This window comes from Hyperoodon ampullatus (genome assembly GCF_949752795.1).
Source record: "Hyperoodon ampullatus genome assembly, chromosome: 2".
Lineage (NCBI taxonomy): Eukaryota > Metazoa > Chordata > Mammalia > Artiodactyla > Ziphiidae > Hyperoodon > Hyperoodon ampullatus.
In genome coordinates this window covers 192,912,639-192,934,786 of record NC_136915.1, presented here as the reverse complement: position 1 = coordinate 192,934,786, position 22,148 = coordinate 192,912,639, and the positions used below count along the sequence as shown (strand labels likewise).

At 35.9% G+C, this 22,148-nt stretch overlaps 1 protein-coding gene across 3 annotated transcripts in view; it reads left to right on the top strand.

Moving 5' to 3' along the window:
- KCNT2 (potassium sodium-activated channel subfamily T member 2) overlaps nucleotides 1-22,148 on the top strand; it is a gene marked incomplete at both ends in the record, with an annotated part of 353,426 nt that overhangs the window by 112,970 nt on the left and 218,308 nt on the right. For all 3 annotated transcript variants that reach the window (XM_079727058.1, XM_079727057.1, XM_079727056.1), the window contains 2 exons: nucleotides 14,466-14,514; nucleotides 16,908-16,967. In XM_079727058.1, the coding sequence (XP_079583184.1) occupies nucleotides 14,466-14,514; nucleotides 16,908-16,967 (109 nt within the window). The remainder of the gene's footprint in view (nucleotides 1-14,465; nucleotides 14,515-16,907; nucleotides 16,968-22,148) is intronic.

Sequence of the window (22,148 nt, the reverse complement as noted above, 5' to 3'; positions counted from 1 at the left end):
TATGGGGATCCTCTTGTATATTATTTGTTGTTTTCCTCTTGTTGCTTTTAATATGTTTTCTTTGTGTTTAATATTTGATAGTTTGATTAATATGTGTCTTGGCATGTTTCTTGTTGGATTCATCCTGTATGGGATTCTGTGCTTCATGGACTTGATTGATTATTTACTTTCCCATATTAGGGAAGTTTTCAACTATAATATCTTCAAATATTTTCTCAGTTCCTGTCTTTTTCTCTTCCTCTGTGACCTCTATAATGCGAATGTTGGTACTTTTAATGTTGTCCCAGAGGTCTCTGAGATTGTCCTCAATTCTTTTCATTCTTTTTCCTTTATTCTGCTCTGCTGTAGTTATCTCCACTAGTTTATCTTCCAGGTCACTTATCCATTCTTCTGCTGCAGGTATTCTGCTGTTGACTTCTTCTAGAGAATTTTTAATTTCATTTATTGTGTTGTTCATCATTGTCTGTTTGCTCTTTAGTTCTTCTAGGTACTTGTTTAACATTTCTTGGATTTTCTCCATTCTATTTCCAAGACTTTGGGTCATCTTTACTATCATTACTCTGAATTCTTTTTCCAGTATACTGCCTGTTTCCTCTTCATTTATTAGGTCTGCTGGGTTTTTAGCTTGCTCCTTCGTCTGCTGTGTGTTTCTTTTTTTTCTCATTTTGCTTAACTTACTGTGTTTGGGGTCTCCTTTTCACAGGCTGCAGGGTCGTAGTTCCCCTTGTTTTTGGTGTGTGCCCCCAGTGGCTAAGGTTGTTTCAGTGTGTTTTGTAGGCTTCCTGTTGGAGGGGACTGGTATCTGTGTTCTGGTGGATGAGGCTGGATCTTGTCTTTCTGGAGTGTGGTACCACTTCTGGTGGAGTGTTTTGGGGTTTCTTTGACCTTATTATGATTTTAGGCAGCCTCTCTGCTAATAGGTGGGGTTGTGTTCCTTTACTGCTAATTGTTTGGCATTGGGTGTCCAGCACTGTAGGTTGCTGGTGGTTGAGTGTTTCTTGGTCTTAGTGTTGGAATGGAAATCTGTGGGAGAGCTTTTGCCATTTGTTATTATGTGGAGGTTTCTGGTGTATCAATGTCCTGCACTCGGCTCTCCCACCTTAGAGTCACAGGCTTGACACCTGGCCGGAGCACCAGACGCTGTCAGTGAGAAAAAAATAAAGAAAGTAAAAACTAAAATAGAATAAAATAAAATAATGTTATTAAAATAAAAAATGAAAAAAATTATTAAAAAAATTAAAAAGCATTAAAAAAGGGAAAAAAAAGAAAGAAAAAAGAAGAGAGCAACAAAACCAAAAAACAAATCCACCAATGATAAAAAGCACTAAAAACTGTACTAAAACCATCCAACCAACAAAAAAAGGACAGATAAAACCCTAGGATAAATGGTAAAACAAAGCTATACAGGCGCAATCACACAAAGAAGCATACACATATGCCCTCACAAAAAGAGAAAAAGAAAAAAAATATATATATATAAACAAAAAAAGGTCAAGAGCAACCAAATCATTAAACAAATCTACCAATGATCATAAACTCTAAATACTAAACTAATATAAACATAAAACCTGAAAGAAATTAGATGCAGAAAGCAAATCTCAAGTGTACAGTTGCTCCCAAATTCCAGCATCTCAATTTTGGAATGATTTGTTGTCTATTCAGGTGTTCCAGAGATGCAGAGTACATCAAGTTGATTGTAGAGATTCAATCCACTGCTCTTGAGGCTGCTGGGAGAGATTTCCCTTTTCTCTGTTCTCACAGCTCCCGAGGTTCAGCTTTGGATTTGGCTCCTCCTCTGCATATAGGTCCCCCTCTCATGTCTGTTTTTCAGCCAGGCAGGAGGGGGATAAAGGAGCGGCTGATTAGGGGACTGTGGCTCACTCAGGCTGGGGGAGGTATGGGTACAGAATGCGGGGCAAGCCTGTGGCGGCAGAGGCTGGCGTGATGTTTCAACAGCCTTAGGCGTGCCATGCATTCTCTGGGATAATTTATCCCTGGATCATGGGACCCTGGCAGTGGTGTGCTGCACAGGCTCCTGGGAGGGGAGGTGTGGATAGTGACCTGTGCTCGCACATAGACTTCTTGGTGGCGGCAGCAGCAGCCTTAGCATTTCATGCCCATCTCTGGTTTCTGAGCTGATAGCCGCAGCTTGCGACTGTCTCTGGAACTCCTTCAGGCAGTGCTCTGAATCTCCTCTCCTCGCACACCCTGGAACAATGGTTTCTTTCCTCTTAGACAGTTCAGACTTTTTCCCGGACTCCCTCTCAGCTAGCTGTGGTGCACTAGCCCCTTCAGGCTGTGTTTAAGTCGCCAACCGCAGTCCTCTCCCTGGGATATGACCTCCGAAGCCAGAGCCTCAGCTCCCAGTCCCCATCTCACCCCAGCGGGTAAGCAAACAAGCCTTTCAGGCTGGTGAGTGCTGGTTGGCACCGATCCTCTGTGCAGGAATCTCTCCACCTTGCCCTTTGAACCCCTGTTGCTGTGCTCTCCTCTGTGGCTCTGAAGCTTCCCCCCTGCCAACCCTCATCTCTGCCAGTGAAGGGGCTTCCTAGTGTGTGGAAACCTTTCCTCCTTCACAGCTCCCTCCCACTGGTGCAGGTCCCATCCCTATTCTTTTGTCTCTGTTTTTTTTTTTTTTTTTCTTTTTTCTCATGCCCTACCCAGGTACGTGGGGAGTTTCCTGCATTTTGGGAAGTCTGAGGTCTTCTGCCAGCGTTCAGTAGGTGTTCTGTAGGAGCTGTTCCACATGTAGATGTATTTCTGATGTATTTGTGGGGAGGAAGGTGATCTCCACGTCTTACTCCTCTGCCATCTTGAAGGTCTCTCCTGATGTGGTTAATGTTAATGAGATTTTGATCCACTCTGCATCTCTGGAATAAATCCCACTTGATCATGATGTTTGATCCTTTTTAATGTACTGTCGAATTTGGTTTTCTAATATTTTGTTGAGGGTTTTTGCATCAATATTTATCAGGGATATTGGCCTATAATTTTCTTTTTGTGTGGTTTTCTTGTCTGGTTTCATTATCAGGGTTTCAGTCCTCTAAAATTGAGTTTGGAAACATTCCCTCCTCTTCAATTTTTGGAAGAATTTTAGCCAGCTAGTTTTCAAACCTTCTTTGAATATTTGGAAGTATTCTTCAGTATAACCAGCTGGTGGTAGACTTTTGTTTGTTAGGGATTTTTAAATTACTATTTAGATCTCCTTACTAGTAGTCAGTCTATTCAGATTTTTTATTTCTATATGATTCAGTCTTGGAAGACTGCATATTTCAAAGAATTTATTCATTTCTTCTAAGTTGTCCAGTTTGGCACATAATTGTTCATAATAATCTCTTACGATCTTTTGTATTTCTGTGGTATCATTTGTAATACCTCTCTCATTTTAGGTTTTACTTATTTGAGCCTGCTCCCTTTTTTTCTTGGTAAGTCTAGTGAAAGGTTTGTCAATTTTGTTTATCTTTTCAAAGCACCAGCTCTTGGTTTTATTTGTCTTTCCTAATGTTTTCTAAGTCTTTATTTCATTTATTTCTACTCTGATCTTTATTATTTCCCCCCCCTTTTTTTTTTTTTACTAATGTTTTCCTTCATTTTTTCTGGTTCTTTTAGGTATAAAGTTAGATTGTGTATTTTGATTTTTTCTTGTTCCTTGAGGTAGCCCCGTGTCTGTATGAACTTGCCTCTTAGAACAGCTTTTGCTGCGTTCCATAGGTTTTGGAACGCTGTGTTGCCATTTTCATCTCACAATAATTTTTTTTCCTCTTTGATTTCTTTTTTGACCCATTGGTTGTTTAGTAGCCTGTCTTTTTATTTTGATGTATTTGTGATTTATCCAGTTTTTTTCCTAAAATTGATTTTTAGTTTCATACTATGTGGTGAGAAAAGATTCTTGGTATAGTTTCAGTCTTCTGATATGTTTTGTGATCTATCATGTGTCCTATCTTGGAGAATGTTCATGTGCACTTGAACATGTATATTCTGCTGAATCTGGATGGAATGTCCTGTATGTGTGTATTAAATCCATCTGATCTAGTGTGTCATTTAAGCCTAATGTGACTTTATTTTCTCTCTGAATGGTCAATCCATTGATGTAAGTATGGTGTTGCAGTCAATTTCTCCCTTTAGATTTCTTGATATTTGCTTTATATATTTAGATGCTCCTAAGTTGGAGATATATATATATATATATATATATATATATATATATATATATATTTACAAATGTTATATCATTCTGCTGGATTGAAGTAAATGAGTGGAAAAGTTCTGTGTGTGTCCTTACATCTGAAATAACTCTCTTGAGGCAACATATAGATGAGTTTTTTTTTAATCCATTCAACCACTGTATGTATTTTGATTAGAGAAGTTATTCTATTTACATTTAAAGTAATTATTGATAGGTATGTACTTATTACCATTTTATTACTTATTTTCTGGCTATTTTTGTAGTTTGTCTTTGTTCCTTTCTTCTTCTCTTGCTCCTTTCCCTTGTGCTTTGATGACTTTCTTAGTGTTATGTTTAGATTTCTTCTTTATTATTTTTGTGTACCTACTGAAGTTTTTTGCTTTGTGATTAACATGATGTTCACATATAACAGCTTATATATATAGCAGTCTCTTTTAAATTGAGAGCAAGTTAGGTTTGAACATATTCTAAAAACTCTACATTTTTACCACTGCCATCCACGTTTTATGTTTTTGATAGCATATTTTTCATTTTTAAATTTTATGTGTCATAACTAATTATTGTAGTTACAGTTAATTTTACTACTTTTTTCTTTTAACCTTTTAACCTTAATAATAGCTTAATAAATGGTCAGTCCACTAGTTTTACTGTGTATTTACCTTTACCAGTGAAATTTTTACTTTCTTTTGTTTACTTGTTACTAGTTATATCTTTTCTTTCTTTCTTTTTTTTTTTTTTTTTTTTTTTTTTTTTTTGCTGTATTCAGCCTCTCACTGTTGTGGCCTCTCCTGTTGCAGAGCACAGGCTCCAGACGTGCAGGCTCAGCGGCCATGGCTCACGGGCCCAGCCGCTCCATGGCATGTGGGATTTTCCTGGACCGGGAAACGAACCCATGTCCCCTGCATCGGCAGGTGGACTCTCAACCACTGTGCCACCAGGGAAGCCCCTAGTTAGTGCCTTTTCTTTTCAGCTTAAAGAAGTCCCTTTAATATTTCTTTTAAGGGTGGTTTAGGGATGATAAAATCCTTTAGCTTTTGCTCATCTAGAAAATTCTTTATCTCCCTTTGGATTCTGAATGCTAACCTTGCCAAGAAGAGTATTCTTCGTTGGAAGATTTTTCTTTTCAGCAATTTGAATCTATCATGCCACTCTCTTCTGGTCTGCAAAGCTTCTCTTGAAAATAAGCTGGTAGTCTTATGGAGGTTTCCTTGCACATAAAAAGTTGTTTTCCGCTTGATGCTTTTAATATTCTCTCTTTAACTTTTGACATTTTTATTGTAATGTGTCTCTCTCTGGGTTTGTCTTATTTGTAACTCTCTTGTCTTCCTGGGCCTAGATGTCTGTTTCTTTCCCTAGGTTAGGAAAAATTTCAGCCATTATTTCTTTGCATAAACTTTCTGCCCCTTTTCTCTCTCTCTTCCTTTTTTGTCATCCCTATCATGTGTATATTAGTCTGTTTGATGGTGTCCCGTAAATCCCTTAAACTGGCTTCACTCTTTGTCATTTTTTTTTCTTTTTGCTGCTTTTACTGAATGAATTCCATTATCCTGTCTTTGAGTTTGTTTCTTTTTTTCTTCTGCTTGATCTAGTGAACCCTTTTACTGCATTTTTTCAGTTCAGTTATTGTATTCTTCAGCTCTCTGACTTTAGTTTGGTACTTTCTTATATTTTCTATCTCTTTGCTGAAGTCCTCACTGTAGTCATCTGTTCTTCTCTCAAGTTTGGTGAGCATTTTTATGACCATTATTTTGAACTCTATATCAGGTAAATTACTTATCTCCATTTCATTAAGGATTTGTTTTTAACCTTGCTCTTTCTTTTGAAACATATTCTCCATTTCCTCATTTTGCTTGCCTCTCTGTGTTTCTATGTATTAGGCAAAAGAGGATACCTCACCCAGTCTCAAAGGAGTTCTATTGTGTGAGCAGTGAACATTATTGTTTGACCTTGCCCTAGCTCTTGGTGGTCTCTCAAATTTTTGTGATTGTTTAAGCAGTGTGGTTTATTCTTGATAAGTTCCAGTTTTTGATGTTGGACTAAGCCCTATCAGTGTTCAAAGGTAGGGATCTCAGTCAGCCCCTAGTTTCAGACTGATTTGAAGCCAGACTCTCAGGCAGCAGCTTTAAAGTATGTAAATATATATAGTCTGGTGGGACCACTGTTGTTATCTTTACTGACCTCCAAACCAGGTAATTCGGAGGTGACAGTTGCAAAAGTCAGGGCTGTAGATGAGTGTATATGCTCTTTTCTTGGAGGTATTGGTGAGCTGTAGCAAGGCCTGGGAGGGTGCAAAGAAGACATTCCCCTAGCCTAGGTTCCCTGAGAGCTCCTCTGTAACCCCTAGATGTGTGAAAAGCCTGAAGCTACTCCTTGCACTGAGGCTCTAGGACAAGAAAATGGGCCTTTTTTAGTGGAGAACTGGGAGTGTGTTTCAGTCTGCTATGTCATGGGGGTGGTAGCCTGCCAAGAGCTGTGATGCCTAATTGTTTCAGCCTCCTGAGGCCCAGAAATGCAGGCCTCCTTGGCCACCAGGACCAGGTACTCAAGGGGCATCACCTGTATTAATGGTCTGCACCCGTGGGCTTCATTGGGGCCACAAAATAGTGTGGGTTATGCTAACAAGGAGAGGGAACACAAAAATGGCATCCACCAGTGCCTCTGTTTCCTGACGATCTCCAAAGAGACCCCTGTGCCCCGGAAGTTGTTTTTAAGATTGGCTAATGAATCTTCTGCCTATGTGGTCTAGGTGTTTTTCAAACTGCTGCCTTTTCTCTGAGTCTTAGGGTGAGTTAGTCTGCATGTGAGCCCTTTAAGAGCAGACTTCTAGTAACCCACAGCATTTTTGGGTCTCCTGAACCTAAGTCCTACTGGTGTTCAAAGCTAGTGGTTTTCTGGGCTAATTTCTCCAGGTCCCAAGTGTTGGGTGTCTGTGTGGGGAACAGACTCCCCGTTTCTCAGGGAGAAGCTCTGTATTGTGAGATTCCTCCCGTCCATGGGTCACTGTGTCAGAAATGGGGTTTTTGATGAGGCTGAATCTCTGCCTCTCTTATGTGTCTCATTGTGGCCCTTTTATCCCTTGTTGTGGAGAAACTCTTCTGCTAGTTTTCAGGTCTTTTTCAGAGGGAATTGATCCATATGTAGCAATAGATTTGGTGTGTCCGTGGGAGGAGATGTGTTCAGGATCTTTCTACACTGCCATTTTGAATCACCTCCTGAATTGTAGTATAATTTTAAAGAATGTTGTATAGAATTTATTTCTTCAAGGACATTTTAGGTGTTTGTCACAATTAAATCGATCTGGTTTTCAGTTAATACATCAGTGTAATATTTGTAGTTTCTTTGAAAACATCTCTTATTTCATTTATCTATTTTTCTAATGCTAATACTTGAGAACTACCTATACAATTTTTATTGCTAGTCAAAGTACTCTATTTAATTGTTTGAAATGAATCAGTCTCTTTAAAGACCCAAATACTTTTCTGTTCTTGATTCACATATACCCCAAAAAGGTTTACTCTATTGTATACCAGTTTTGTAAGTATTTTCAGTTATAGTCTAGACATTCCTTTTTTTAAGGTTCCTTGAGGGCATTATTCTAAGTGAAATAAGTCAGACAGAAAAAGATAAATACTGTATGATCTCACATGTGGAATCTTAAAACAAAACAAAACAACAACAAAACTGGTTATTTATTCTTGAATAGAAACATATCAGCATTTATTGGGATGCCTGATTCAAGTTGCAGATTTAGCTTGTGTAGTTCTTTATCTAATTTGAGTTAAATGACATTGATTTATTTTAACTTACTTTTCCCTTCGTTATCATGTTGCTTTTATTAAATTGAATTTCTATTCATTTATGGGTTTTCCTTTTAGTTTGTATTAGTATTGATTGAGTAATGGGTGAGCATGAGTAAATAAAGATCCTTTGTTTACTTCACCTCACCAGCCTCTTAGTCTGGCCGTGCTGACCTACTTGAAGCTATTTACCTATACTCTGCCCTTCACTGTCTCTGGGCCTTTGAACATTTGCTCCCAGTTCTTGGGCCCATGATTTCCACTCCTGTCCCTCCCCATTCACTCTTTTTCAACATACCTCAGGACCTTTGGACCTTCAGGACCACAATTTATTGGATAAAACTTAATCTGACACTCTCACTTGATATCATGCCCTATAACCCAGTGCCACTCTGGGTTAGGAGTGGTTTCTGGGGATTCTCCGAGTGTCTCCCACATATTTCTGTCAGCACAGTTAACGTGTTGCCCTTGATTTCACTGTTTACTTCTCTCTTCTCTCTATACATTCACTGAGGTCAAGGGCCATGTTGTATTTGACTTTGTAGCTTTCATACTTAGCATAGGACTTGGTAGGTCAGTGATTGTTGCTGAATTAATGGAATTATGCTCAGTGGTTTTACTGATGGTGTTGCACAATCCAGATGATTGAAGACCACTGCCTAGAGATGTCAGTGAATATTACATTTATTACATTTTCTGTCTATGTGTTATTAAAAATGGATCACATTTCAAACCCTTCCAAAAACCCTCCAGCATTGTTTTTAAACTTGGTGATTTATAAATAAAATGTACTTTAGAGAGACCTGGAAATCATAAAATGAGACATGATAGAATCCTTCTAAGAGTAAAAGGGCATTGGCAGGTGATAGCAAAGTGAGATAATATTATTGGAAAACATTAAGAGGAACAAAGTTTCCCATAATTAACTTCTATGCCATATTAGTAAGAATATTCAACTGTAATTACAGAGGATATACATTTGAAAAATCAAATTACTGCAATGAAAAAATATAACAAAAAAACCTCAGGGCTGCATTTTGAATACAATGTTCTGTTTGGTTCCCATTGTCAATGTAATATTGGTTAACGAAAAACAGCAGTGGCCCTTATGAGCACAGGCTCTGTTTTAAAATAATCAGGATAATACGGCAAAGAGATTTATTTAATTAGAGCTTCTGACATAATAAAGCTGAAGGTATTTTGTGCCGCTTTGCTTTATTTTTAAGTCCCAGGAGTCAAAACTGATATGAAAATGTTGCGGTGTGGACAAACTGAAGGGTATGAAAAGAATTTTACTTTTAATGTATGAAATTATGCAAATGACAAGCTCTCATGTACACCCAGTTTGTAGTAAATGATTTAAAGGCATTAGCAAAGGAAACACATCCAGCATGTAATTTATGAATTTCATTGAGAGCTGAATCATCAACATTGACTCATTGACTGCTGGTGCTTATAGTGGCTCTTCAATGTGTCAAAACTCACGCAGCCTTTCCCACTTTAAAAGTTGTTGAAGTGATTATTAATTTTCAACATCAAATGATAAAGACAAAAGTAAGAAGCATGTAAATATTAATTTTCAACATCAAATGATAAAGACAAAAGTAAGAAGCATGTAAATGTGCTTATATTTTATGGTACTTGGATTTACATTTAAAATCAATGCCTAATAGAGCAACAAGTGTGTTGAGATGACATTCCAATTTTAAAGGGTATTTCTTCTTTAGGATAACAACTATTCAAAGAAGAAATACAATTTTCACAGTATTTTTAAGTATCTGATGACCAATAAGATTGAATATCATAATGTAGACCTTTTCTTCTCTCATATACATTGGTTATAGTATAGATTAAAGCATCTCCAAGTATTGTAACATGTAAACTCAAAAATCCAAAAGAATTTCTTTGTTTACTAGAGTCTAGTGCTGGTGCTCTTAGTCAGTATACTTCCCCATATGGTGATACACATACACACACACACACACACACACACACACACTATAACATGGTAAGTTCAATATTATACATGCAAGCTACTTTCATTCTGTGGCTATGTGCTGTCCTAAGACCCTAGAATCCTTCGCAGTCAGCTTTCAGAAAGATGAAGAAAGCATGGAGAAGGAACATACAATTGTTAAAGTTATTGGCCAACAAATGAGTAGCATCACTCTTACTTGTATTTCGTACCCAGATCTCATTTGAGAATCGGTCACATGTCATACCTTGACACAAAGCCTGAGAAATGTGGCCTTTAGATGAAGAGTTCCTTTTTGCACCCAGCTGTGTACCGTGGAAGGGGAGAACGAATGTTGATAGACAGAAAGCCGCTTCTGCCTCAGCCCGTGTGTGTCGGATGGAAAGACTCTTAACTTCCATTCTCTCAGAGACTCAACATTTAGTTCTCTTGTTCACACTCTGACAGTTGGTGTGAAATATACCTGAGTTTTGAAAGGACTTGGCTATTGGAAAATGTTCCTAATATATTGTCAAGACTCTCCTATGCGGGCTTCCCTGGTGGCGCAGTGGTTGAGAGTCCGCCTGCCGATGCAGGGGACACGGGTTTGTGCCCCGGTCTGGGAAGATCCCACATGCCGCGGAGCGGCTGGGCCCGTGAACCATGGCCGCTGAGCCTGCGCGTCCAGAGACTGTGCTCCGCAAGGGGAGAGGCCACAACAGTGAGAGGCCCGCGTACCGCAAAAAAAAAAAAAAAAAAAAAAAAAAAAGACTCTCCTATGCTTCAGTATCCTGGTCACATGCTAAATTTTGTCTGTCTTTAAAAACGTGGACCTAGAACCACAGGTAGTACTCATTGCTTAGTGTTTGTTATGGTTAGGTGAGTGTCATAATTTTCCTCCCTGGTTTAGGATCTTACACTTTCGTTAATACAATACTAGCTTGCCTTCTGTGTTTAGAGCTCTGGAAACCCGAGTTCACCTTGAGCTGTGACCCACAAGTCTTTCATATGAATTCTGCCCCATGTGGTGACCCTGTTACTTTCGCATGTTTACCAGGTGCTTGATTCTTCTGGTTAACATATTCACCGCCTGACCTCCACCTCTGTGGCCAAAGCAGTTCTGACATTTTCAGCAGCTCTTTTCTTACCTTTAGGAGTGGTATTTATTCACCATAAATAAGCGTGCTGTGAAGAGTGGCTGGGGCTGCATATTATTAATTTTCCATATTTAACTTTGTTATTTCCATTGTTTGATATGGTTTTTCCAGTTTTCATAATGAAGCTTCAACATGATTTTATCTATAGGCCTACTTTAACTTAGAATAACTGAGTAATATAAATTTCATTTTTATCTTTGCTTTTGTTATAATTTTAAAAAGTGAAATTTATTTTATTTTTATGACTTTATAAATAGTTCGTGATTATTGCAGTATAAATACATAGGGCAAGGAAAAGGAAGTAGAAGTTACCTAAAATCTCAATACCTAGAAATAAGTATTTTTAGTGTTTTGACCACCAATCTTTTGTAAATTCTATCTATACACATATATGTATAACACACTCACACTGATACAATTATGACAATATTATCTACATCATTTTTATCAGTGACTTTTTTCTCAGGGATGGTATTTTTGCTGTTGTTAAGGATATAAGGAGCCTACTTACTACTATTCTCTTTTTGTTGGTCGGGTAGGTTCCAGTTACTTTCCTGCTATAAATAATATTGCAATAAATATTTCTGTACAGGATTTCTTTCCTCCAAGTACTTTTTTGTCAATGGGATTGAAGCCTCGTTTGGAATTATTCTGTCTGCTAGCTTCAGTTTCAACTCTTGTTTGTTTTGATGGTTCTCTAGGACTGTGCAGATCAGATCCCACATTCTTTTTTCTTGATAAATTTATTTTATGCAGGAGAGTTTGGGCACTAGCATTTTATTAGAATGTGTACATTTTCCTTCTATGCATTTATTCAGTTTACTGCCTGGTAAATGGATGTAAAAGATGACTTTCCATTGGAGATCTCACTTTTTATCAAAATTTACATATTACAGTCTTGTAGAACCTTTTTTTTAAGGATCCTGAAACTTATTCCACATGGCACAGTCTTGTCCAAAAAATATCTTTTTTTCAAAGTCTTATTTAAATTTAAGTATCTGATCTTTCAAGACCTATTAAAACAACATCAGATCAAAGAAAAGGCCATTAGTTTGATAACTAGCTTTTAGTAAATCTATGCTAATTACCAATCTCTTTTTGAAAATGTTCTCAAACATCTTATTTGCAATTTATTTTATGATTTTACAGAGATTGCTATCTCCTTAATTATTTCATAGTTTTTGTAGCACACCATTTCTATCTGCAAAAAAACATATATATTATCCCTCTTCACTCCTGCATACTGTATTTTAGCCTGATTTCTCAAATGTTACTGAGAACATATGTGAGATGTGTTCTGGAAATGACAGAGTTACTGAGTTCATCACTCACAATTTGCCTTTACTGGCACCATCCATTTGTTTGTATCAAATGCCTAGGCTACTATAGACATGTACTTGAGAAGACATTAGGACCATAATGGTGGGTGAAATAGACATACTACTTCATCCTGTGGAACTTACAGTTTAGTGAGGCATCAACTATTCAAGAAATATATTTACAAACAAATACAAGGTTATAACCGAGATGAGTGGCAGGGGAGGTATGGTGAGTGACATGGCCTAAGAGATTCATTGGCTACATTGATCAAGAGGAAGCCTTTAGGAAGGTTTCCCTGAGAGAGGGTTGAGCTGAGAGCTCTCGGATGAGGGAAGAACATGTGAAAAGGGCTGTGATAGGAAGGACCATGTCACAGTTGACGAAGTCTCAGAATGCCAGGTCAAGAGTTTTGGTCCTTATCTTCACAAAAGTGAAGTGTCAATACACAGTGGAGGAACTTCCCTGGTGGTCCAGTGGTTAAGAATCCACCTTCCAATGCAGGGGATGTGGGTTCAATCCCGCATGCTGCAACTAAGACCTAAAGCAGCCAAAAACAAATACATAACTATATTTTTAAAAAAGGAAATGCTTTAAAAAAATACACAGTGGAGTGATGTGATGACATGAATTTAGAAAGAATCTCTGTAGTTGTAATATGGAGAAAAACTGTAGAAGGCAAAAGGAGGTGTAGGGTTCCAGTTATAGGCTTTTGCAAGAGTCCAGTTGCAAAAAATGATTAATTTAGGTTAAGGTGGCGGTGGTAGTGGAGATGAAGAGAGGTAGATACATTCTACAGATATTTGGTGGGAAGAACTGAAAAGGTTAGGTGACTCATGTATTAAGTATTTACAAATAGAGGAGAGGAAAGCATCTAAGACGATGCCTAAGTCTTTGGCTAACCAAACACAATGGAATTTGGTTCCATTACTCAGATGTGAAAACCTGAGAGGCCCTGTTTTGGTGAGAAAGGTCATGGGTTTGGTTTGGAGCAACTGTAGATGTTAATCACCCAGGTAGATGTTACATTCTAGAATCACAAAGAGTACTTTAGTTTAATAAGCTCGGTAATTACTTTTAATAGTTTTCTAAAGTTTGCAATTCTCTTTAAAACAAGAATTTTAAAGAGTTAATTGCTCTTTATTTTTGTTTAACATATTATGAAAAAGAAAATGATTCAAAGATTTAAAAATACACAGTCTTTTATGGGATTCCTCGAATACTTCATAACTCTAGTGAGTAGGCTTTGTTCTGCTTTGTATGTTTTTTATTTGCATATTTTGGGCAGCGTAATACAGCTATTTTCATCTTTTCCTAAGTAGAGTGTTTTGCTGTGAATGACTAGTGTTTGAATCAACTGTACACCAAATGATGTAGATAAGGCTGAGGTATAAACAGTGAGAAATTGTAACTAGTAGGACATTAGAATGTATGGTGTTCTTTGCAGACTATAAACAATTTTTAACGTCAGAGATAATAGGATTTTTAAGAGACATTTAAGGACAATTACTCCTTGTCCTGCATAATGTTTTATGCTAACCTCAGTCACAGGTTTTTGGGTGATATATTAAATATTTTATAAAAATTCAAATCTGAATATAAATGTGCTCTGCAATCTGAGTCACTGACTTTCTTCTGATATTTCGACTGTTGAATGTGTGTTGCTGATATATTGTGTTAAAAATAACAAAGTCCTAGAGTTTATGGGAGATCCTTAAGTGGCTTTTCAATGGAGAGTTGATTAGCAGGTGGTTTGAGTTTTTCTACCCTGCCATCCTCACTCCTTAAATAAGGGCCCATTGTCTTTCCTTACATAATTAACATGAGACCAAAAACAAAATTAAAAAGGGTTTTTTTTTTTTTTTTCCTGGAACAGAGACAAGTATTACCAAAAAGAAAATTGAAGCAATATAAGATTTTTTTCTAATTTTAATTGTGGTATTTTATTGTTTTTTTATGCTAACAACATTTAAATATTTCCAACTTTAGTCAAAATGTGAAAATGAATGCTTTTTTCATTAAAAAAAACTAATGTCTTATCATTCTTTTCATAGGTCTCATATCTTTTGGGTGAACAGAAGTCTACCTTTATGGGGCTTACAGGTTATGTACAATTTTGTTTTATTCCTATATTTCTGGATTTATTTATATTTTACTGAGCAATACTACTGGGGAGAAAAGTTTTGACATTAAAATGAGTTTTTGTTTATTGTTTAATTAATATTGATGCACATCTTAAAATTTTTATTCCTTTCTTCGCGTTTATGTGAGCCCTCCCTTCTACCTTTTGAGAATTTCCTCATGATCAGGTTTAGACTTCAGAAAGCTTTTGAGGATCTGAAGGAAACTAAAGTAAACCCAACCTTGTTTGAAGTCACAACAAGTTCGCCAAACTACTTTAGGCATTCTTAAAGTCTTAGGTTATATCATCTTTGAAAAATTAATCAAAAGCCCATAACCATATTTGCATTTTTTACCTTATGTGCTCAATGTTGGGAACATGGTAGAATCTCAATAAATAATTGTTAGATGAATAAACAAATGAACAAACAGTTCGTGTTACCAATAGGAAGAGTTTGGTCCCTAAGCAGATAATTTTGTAAATAAAACAAAAAGTGTGCCCTGGCATAAAAGGAGTCCTGAAGAAGGAGTAAGGGAATGTGTGGAGCACAGTGTGTCTGAACTACATTTGCTGCGGTGTTCCCTGGAGTCCTCTGGATCTCTCTTTTTTCCTTTTTTTGTTGGATTTCATGCCAGGCAAACTTTTTACAACTTCCCATCTCCTCTACTCGTGTCTCTTTACTGCAGATACTTTTTAGTTTCTATTGTTTTTCAAAAGCAAAAATCATTCACAGAGGAGAGTCTCTAAGATTAAAAACAATTGAGTCTGGAAGAAATGGAAGGACTCTTAAGTCTCACTGTGTACAAACAACCTTTAAAATACTTTAAAATCAAATGTTTGGGTTGTCTTTTAAAGTCAGGATGATTGTGAGGTCTGTACATTTTATATGTGACAATGAATTATTTCAATTATATATGCATTGTGATTATAACTATGAATCCCATTTTTACTATGTCTGCATATTTTGTATTTTACTGAAGTCAAGTTGTGTTTTGTTTTTTTTTACTGACTTTCATTTCAGTGCTGTACACACTTGTAAAGTAAGTTAATATTTTTATGAATAGTTATATATGTCCTTGACATATATTTTGATCTGTTCAAATTGCTTTTTTCTGATAGTGATATTCTAAAATAATAAAAACACTCATTTTCACATAGGATTTTGGGCAATTCATGCTAAAAGTGGTCTTGAGATCATCTAACAATGTGTAGTTCTAGAAAAAATAAGAGATTATGATTTAGAGAATTTGTGGAGAAAATTTAAAAAGTGAAAAATTTCTATTTTAATGTCTGTGTACTGTATGCACTTCTGGACTTATTTTACTTAGATAGTCATGCATTCATATGTTTTTAAATTGTCCTTATATTTTAATATTCACCTAAATCAAAGTTTTCATTCCAACAGGAGTCAGAATCTAAAACTATATGGTATCTGCCTTTCTCATGCAGATTGACTTTACCCTCACAAATCTATGAACAAATATATTTGTTATCTCAGTTATTTCATGTTGATGCTTGCTTATTTTGATTATATTCCTGTCTCCTGAAGTGCTTAGGGTCTTTAACACAAAATAATTTGGATGTCTTTACTGGTTACTTTTTCTGTTGCAATCATAGCTTTTTGGTAGCTGAGCAGAGGAAACTTTATACAGAGTAGAGAATAGAGAGAAAAGTGGAAGCTTGTCTAGGGGGTTGCAGGATGCCCATGTCCAGCGGCAGAAGGGGAATTGGCTGTGAAGTCCATTCAAATAAAATCTGAAAGTATCTTGAAGTGCTGACATAGACTATTTTGTTTAGTGTTGGAGGATGTTTCATTTTGTTTGAGGTGGGTGATAGGATGGAAAGTATCCTTCAACTCCAAGCTTGTATTCTTTTATTTTCTGAAGGGAACTGCCATTTTTGGTGGGTGTACTGAGATGGTGGTGGTGTGGCTGGGGGAGAGCATTATGTGTGATGGGACAGTTGTGTGTGATTGTGTGTATTAAGAGTACACACACAAACAAAACCTATTCTTTACATATGGTGAAGATTCCAGCCATCTGACTGTTTTAATCCCACATTTACTTTTGTGGTAATAAACTTGAAAAAGATTTATTGAGGAGTATTAGAAATTATAAAAACTAAGCTGTAGTGCCTGGGACAGCCTGCTGCCTACCACCTGTATATAGAAATTAAAGTGCTACATAGCACCTCTTATATCATATATATATATATATATATATATATATATATATATATATATATATATGTATGTATATATGCATATACACACATATATGCACATATATATATATATAAAGTTAAAAGTATTGTAATCAGAATATATATTTTGATTTTGTTGTATTTTCTCATTAAGGTATAATTTATATTTTAGGTTTCAGTGGCATTGATAAGTCTCTTTGAAACAATACTACTTGGTTATCTCAGTTATAAGGTAAGTTATTTTAATTAGAAGTTTTCTGCTGGTAGAACACATTACTAGCATTGACCCAGTATTTCTCTATTTATAATTCATAATCTGGGGATAAAGCAAGCTCTTCTTCAACCCCTTTAACTATTTTGAACCTCTCCAGTATGTGATAAAAAGCTGTGGTAACATAGTAATATTTTCCTTGGTGGCTTAAACCTACTTCACTAATTCTCATGGGCTAATTTACCCATTATGTGCATGCTCATATGAGACAAGCAGATGGAATGGTTTGGCTTTTTATTGTTCTCCATCTCTTCTCCTGATCTGTACAGGAAACATTGAGGGAGAAAAACACGTCTGTTAGGAATTATTTTAATGAATTCCCTTCATTTTTGGCATAGGTTTGCTTGGCTAACCCAATTTAACAAATGTTTATTAAGTTCTTATTTGATGAAGAACACCACACTGTGCATTATTTTTTTCTCAATGAATTTACAATCTAGAAAGAGGGATGGGCAGGAGAAAATTATATAGACAATAATAATACAAGGCTGAATAATAGGTACTTCCTATGAGGTGCAAATAAAGTCCTGTGGGGCTTCATAGAGAGAGGTCGTATGGGGTGAAAAGACTGACTTAAGCAGAATCCTTGAATCAGTAACTTCACTAAAGAAAGATGAAAAGGCAGAACAACAGGGATTTATAGAATCAGCAAAGGCTTAAAAGAAGGAATGTGCATATAAAATTGGAAGAATTAATAAGTATTTAGGTTTGGGCAGAGTATGGCATATGTGGGAAAATATTGATGGAAAAAGATGGGATAATATAGTGAGGGCCTTGTACGGCAACTTAGGGTGGGAAGTTGATGCAGGATGTTGAACACGAGAGTTCTATAATTGTAACTAAGTTTTAGGAGTATTAGTTCAGAATATCTGTGCAGCACAGGTCAAAGAGACATGGCACTGAAAACCACATGCTCAGTTAAGATGCATTTGCAGTATGAAAGGAGAACTTCGAGTGAAGCTTTGGCTGGGTGAAAGGAATACATTCAATGCAAGATAAGTAATGAAGGTAGAAACTAAAGAAATCATCAACTGAATAGTTAAAATAGATGAGGAGAAGAAAATGTCAAAAATAATTTTAAGGTTTCCTAAATCCAAATGACTGGGAACAAGGCAGTAAATCCAAGAAAAGTTACATCAAGAAAAAAAATCAGACTGGGGTCGAGATAGGTGGAATAATGGAAATGGTTTTGGAAATGATGAATCTGAGGTATTTTTGGACAAATAGCTGTGACATTCAGGCAATTGAAAAGGAAGATCTGGGACTTGCAGGAGAGATTTATTAAGAATTGGCAGTCATTTGCATAGAGATGATGAAGGAAGCATGCAAGTCCATTAAGGATGGGATAGTAGTCAATGAAGAAGAGAAGACCTACGTTAATGAAGATACTTATAGTGTGGCCATAGGAAGAGCCGAGCAATGAGGGCAGACAGAGGAATAGGTGAGAAGCGTGGAAAGTCATCAGAATGGTTGTCATAGTCATCACGGATTTCCAGTTCGCAGTTTCTGCATGTACGATGTCAACAAGTGCACTCAAGGTTCTGTTTTGGGGGGATTCTTATTTACCATATAAATTTCTTTCTCACTTCATAATGTAAGGTTTTGAAGATAACATTCCCTAGACTACTTTTTAATCCAAAATTTAGGGCAAGAAGTCTTTACAAACTCTTTCACCTTTTCCACTGCCTTCCTTTTTAAAATTCTCATTAACTCCGCCTAAAGAACATAAGGCCAATGTCTAATAAGGTGAGATTGATGAATTAGAAAGTGTAGAAAGAAAAGAGTGAGTGCCTTCCAAAAAAATACAGATGGATTGATTTAATATTTATGAGAAAAATAGGATGTTAGAAATGTCTAGGGAAGAAAAGTGTTAAATGACAGCATGGGAACCTTGGAAAGTTTAGTAAGAAGCTAGAGAAAGGCCTTTGGGTTTACAATTTGGGAGATCATTTGTTATTCACCCTTAAGAGCTCAATTTCAATGGAGTACAGTTGAAAGTAAAATTGTCAAATGAAGAATGTTGATTGACTGGTACAGGAGCTCCCTAGAGGCTATATAAAGAGGTGGAATACTGCCTCACGATGATAAAAATATGCATCTTTTAAAGAGAGCAAGTAGAGGGGACAGGAAAAAATGATGGATGAAGCAAGGTTTATAAAAAGTAAGAATAAGCTAGAACAGGAAGTTGAGGACTACTAATTAGCTTTGGATACATTCTGTTCTTTTCTGAGAGCACAGGAGATGGAAAATGGTGCCTGAAAGAATATTTTGAAGTTAGAGGAGGAAGCTGAAAGATCTTGCACATGGCTGGTCACTTAATCCTAAATTACTTAGAAAATACTAGCTTAGAGATGGACACCATAGAATAAGATGTTGAGGAGGGATCTTTTAATGGCTTATTAGTATATCTTCTTGTCAGAATAGGTGCTCTATAAGTATGAATTGATTGACAAATCTGGATTTTGGATACCTAGAAGGATAAAATAAAAAATCAAGTAAATTAACATCCAAGATGTTATCTTCTAAGGTCTTTAGTATTCAAGTATGTGATAAATGTTGAATATGATACGCAAAAAGTGACATACTAAAAAATTAAACATGTGGGTGTTTTTATGTAATTTAATGAAATCTCTTCCACTAGTACAAGAGTATGTACAAATGCATAAACTGGCCAAAATATTAATCTGCATTGGTGAATGTATGTGCTCCAAATTCTAACTAAAAAGTAATATGAAATTAACTTTGGTGCTTTGCTAATAGTAGTCATTTAAAATGCACGAAGAGATTCAAGAAGCAATTATAATTTTTCATTGTAATTATGTGGGGCTGACATTTGTAATCAGCTAATTCCTGCCATTTATAAAATGAGAGCAAAGACCTAGCAGGTCGAGCTAGATGACATATAACATTTTCATTCTGACCTTCATAAACATTAATGTCTAGATGGAGGAGAGGTTCATGGTGAAAGAGTCCTGTGTGTTACAACACAAGATAAAAAGGAGTTATGTGACATTGGAAGGACAGGTTGCTGTTAATTACCTTCTTTTCTTTTCATATATTCAGTCAAATTCATGAACTCTTCTGACCCTTTCAATAAACTGTTGGATACATTTTTTGGCATGAAAAATTAAATAATTGATAACTATTTATGGCATATATATAAGGCAAATCCATACAGCAGAACTTCAAATGAGGTCCTTCTCTCAAATTTGACTTTTAAGAAAAATTATAGACAGGTATGCAGAAATGGATATTGTATTAGTAATGAAATCCATTTCTAATATTGCTCTTTGATATTTCTAGTTCTGAAATATCAATAGCAAATCAACATAAAATTTTCTCATATTTGTTTACATCTGCATATATATATATACAGATAATGTATATATTTACATATACAACATATATGTATATATGTGATATTTAAAAATAAATTTAATACTTTATTTGTAAGTACTTTATAGTTCTTAAAATTAGACTTTCTAAAATAAGCATGACTTAATCCTTAACAATTAAGAAAGTTTAAACTATCATGGAGACTATAGTTTTTTTTTTAAATCAAAAGACTAATGAGTAAAAGCAAAATGAGCAAAAACTCTTAAAAGTGTATTTTGAGGTTAGCAGATAATAACTTACAAATCCCTGACATCCACTTATTTTGTCCTCTGTCATACAGAATTGCAGGTCTGAAGTTAAATCATCATTCAATTCATGTTTATTTATTGCTATTTGTCAAAAGAGTCGCAGGGATTGCCCAACAGGGAAGTTCTTATTCTTCTGTCAGATAGATACCCTCTATGTCTTTAGCAGCTGCTTTCAAAATAGAACTCTATTTATACACACACATTCATTAATTCAAAAGGAAACAAAAACATGCCCTGGCATAATTTCCAAATCTCTGAAAATAAAAGTTCAACACACCTAGAAGGCTTTGGTTAAATCTACAATTCTTTTTTCTATACAGTAATCACTTTATAAAAAGCAACTGTTTTGAAATGTTAACATGATGATGGGCTTATTTCTGGAAAGAACAAAGGTTTCGGACTAGGACGCCCAGATCCTGGTGATTCTGCTTACCATGGCATGGAAATGGTAAATCTAAATGTTGAGTTTACATTCAGAAATACAAAAGACTGCCATAGGGTTACTCCATAATTTAAACTCACTGAAGGAAAGTAAGTTATTAGTCTTTTTGGTTAAATATTTTAAATATAGGTATTCTTAATATTATAGAAGAAAATGCTTTTTAAAAGTCCCATGTTCCAACCTTGGCTAACAACAACTAAATTACCATAAGTCTTACAATTTTTAAAGTGCTTTTTAGAGTTACCTAGATAATAGTTCCAAACTTGCACTTTCTTTTATGATAAAAATAAAAGCCTAGTACATCTTAGAAAATCACCTATTGTCCTGCATTTTTATTGGTTAAGGAAGGTTACATCCATACCAAATGTTGTAGAATTGTTAGATTAGGTTTTATTTATATTTTACTGAATTCTGTCAACAAGAAGAGGAACACAGAGAGCTCTACACGCTTAGAACAGAGAAACCTACTTTTTAGGAACTTTTTTTTTTCTTTAGGTTACCTTTTGGAAGAAGACTAATGCCTTTCATCTCGTTCAGGAAAATAAGATTAAGTGAAACAGGTATTTAACTTAATTTTGAAAGGCATGTGCCTGCCTTTTGGATCTTATTTCATGCTTCTCTATGTAGCGGCATTCTCCGGATTTAGGCTTTCTTTTTTCATCATAATTACTTTTATCATGTGGATTTATATGATGCAGGCCCATGGGGACTCTCTAATAGTCAATGCAACTTTTGGATAATTTTTCTATCTATTTTTCGTCAGCTCATCTTAGGGGAGATAATTTATGAATGTTCAGAAGCCAACCTGAGATCTTAGAATTAAATCTAATGAATATAATCGAAAAGTTATTCGCTTATTTTTAGCCATGAGTACATTGCCTCCCTGTATAATTTTAGATTGTGAAAATTAGTCCTCAGGGGGAAATTCCTTACTTGCTACAACACACACATACACAAACATACACACACGTTAGCTATGAATCAACAGGAGCGTGTTTGACATAATGCAGTTCTATTTTTTATTGAGGAGCTTCAGACTGTCAAGGACTGTGCTAG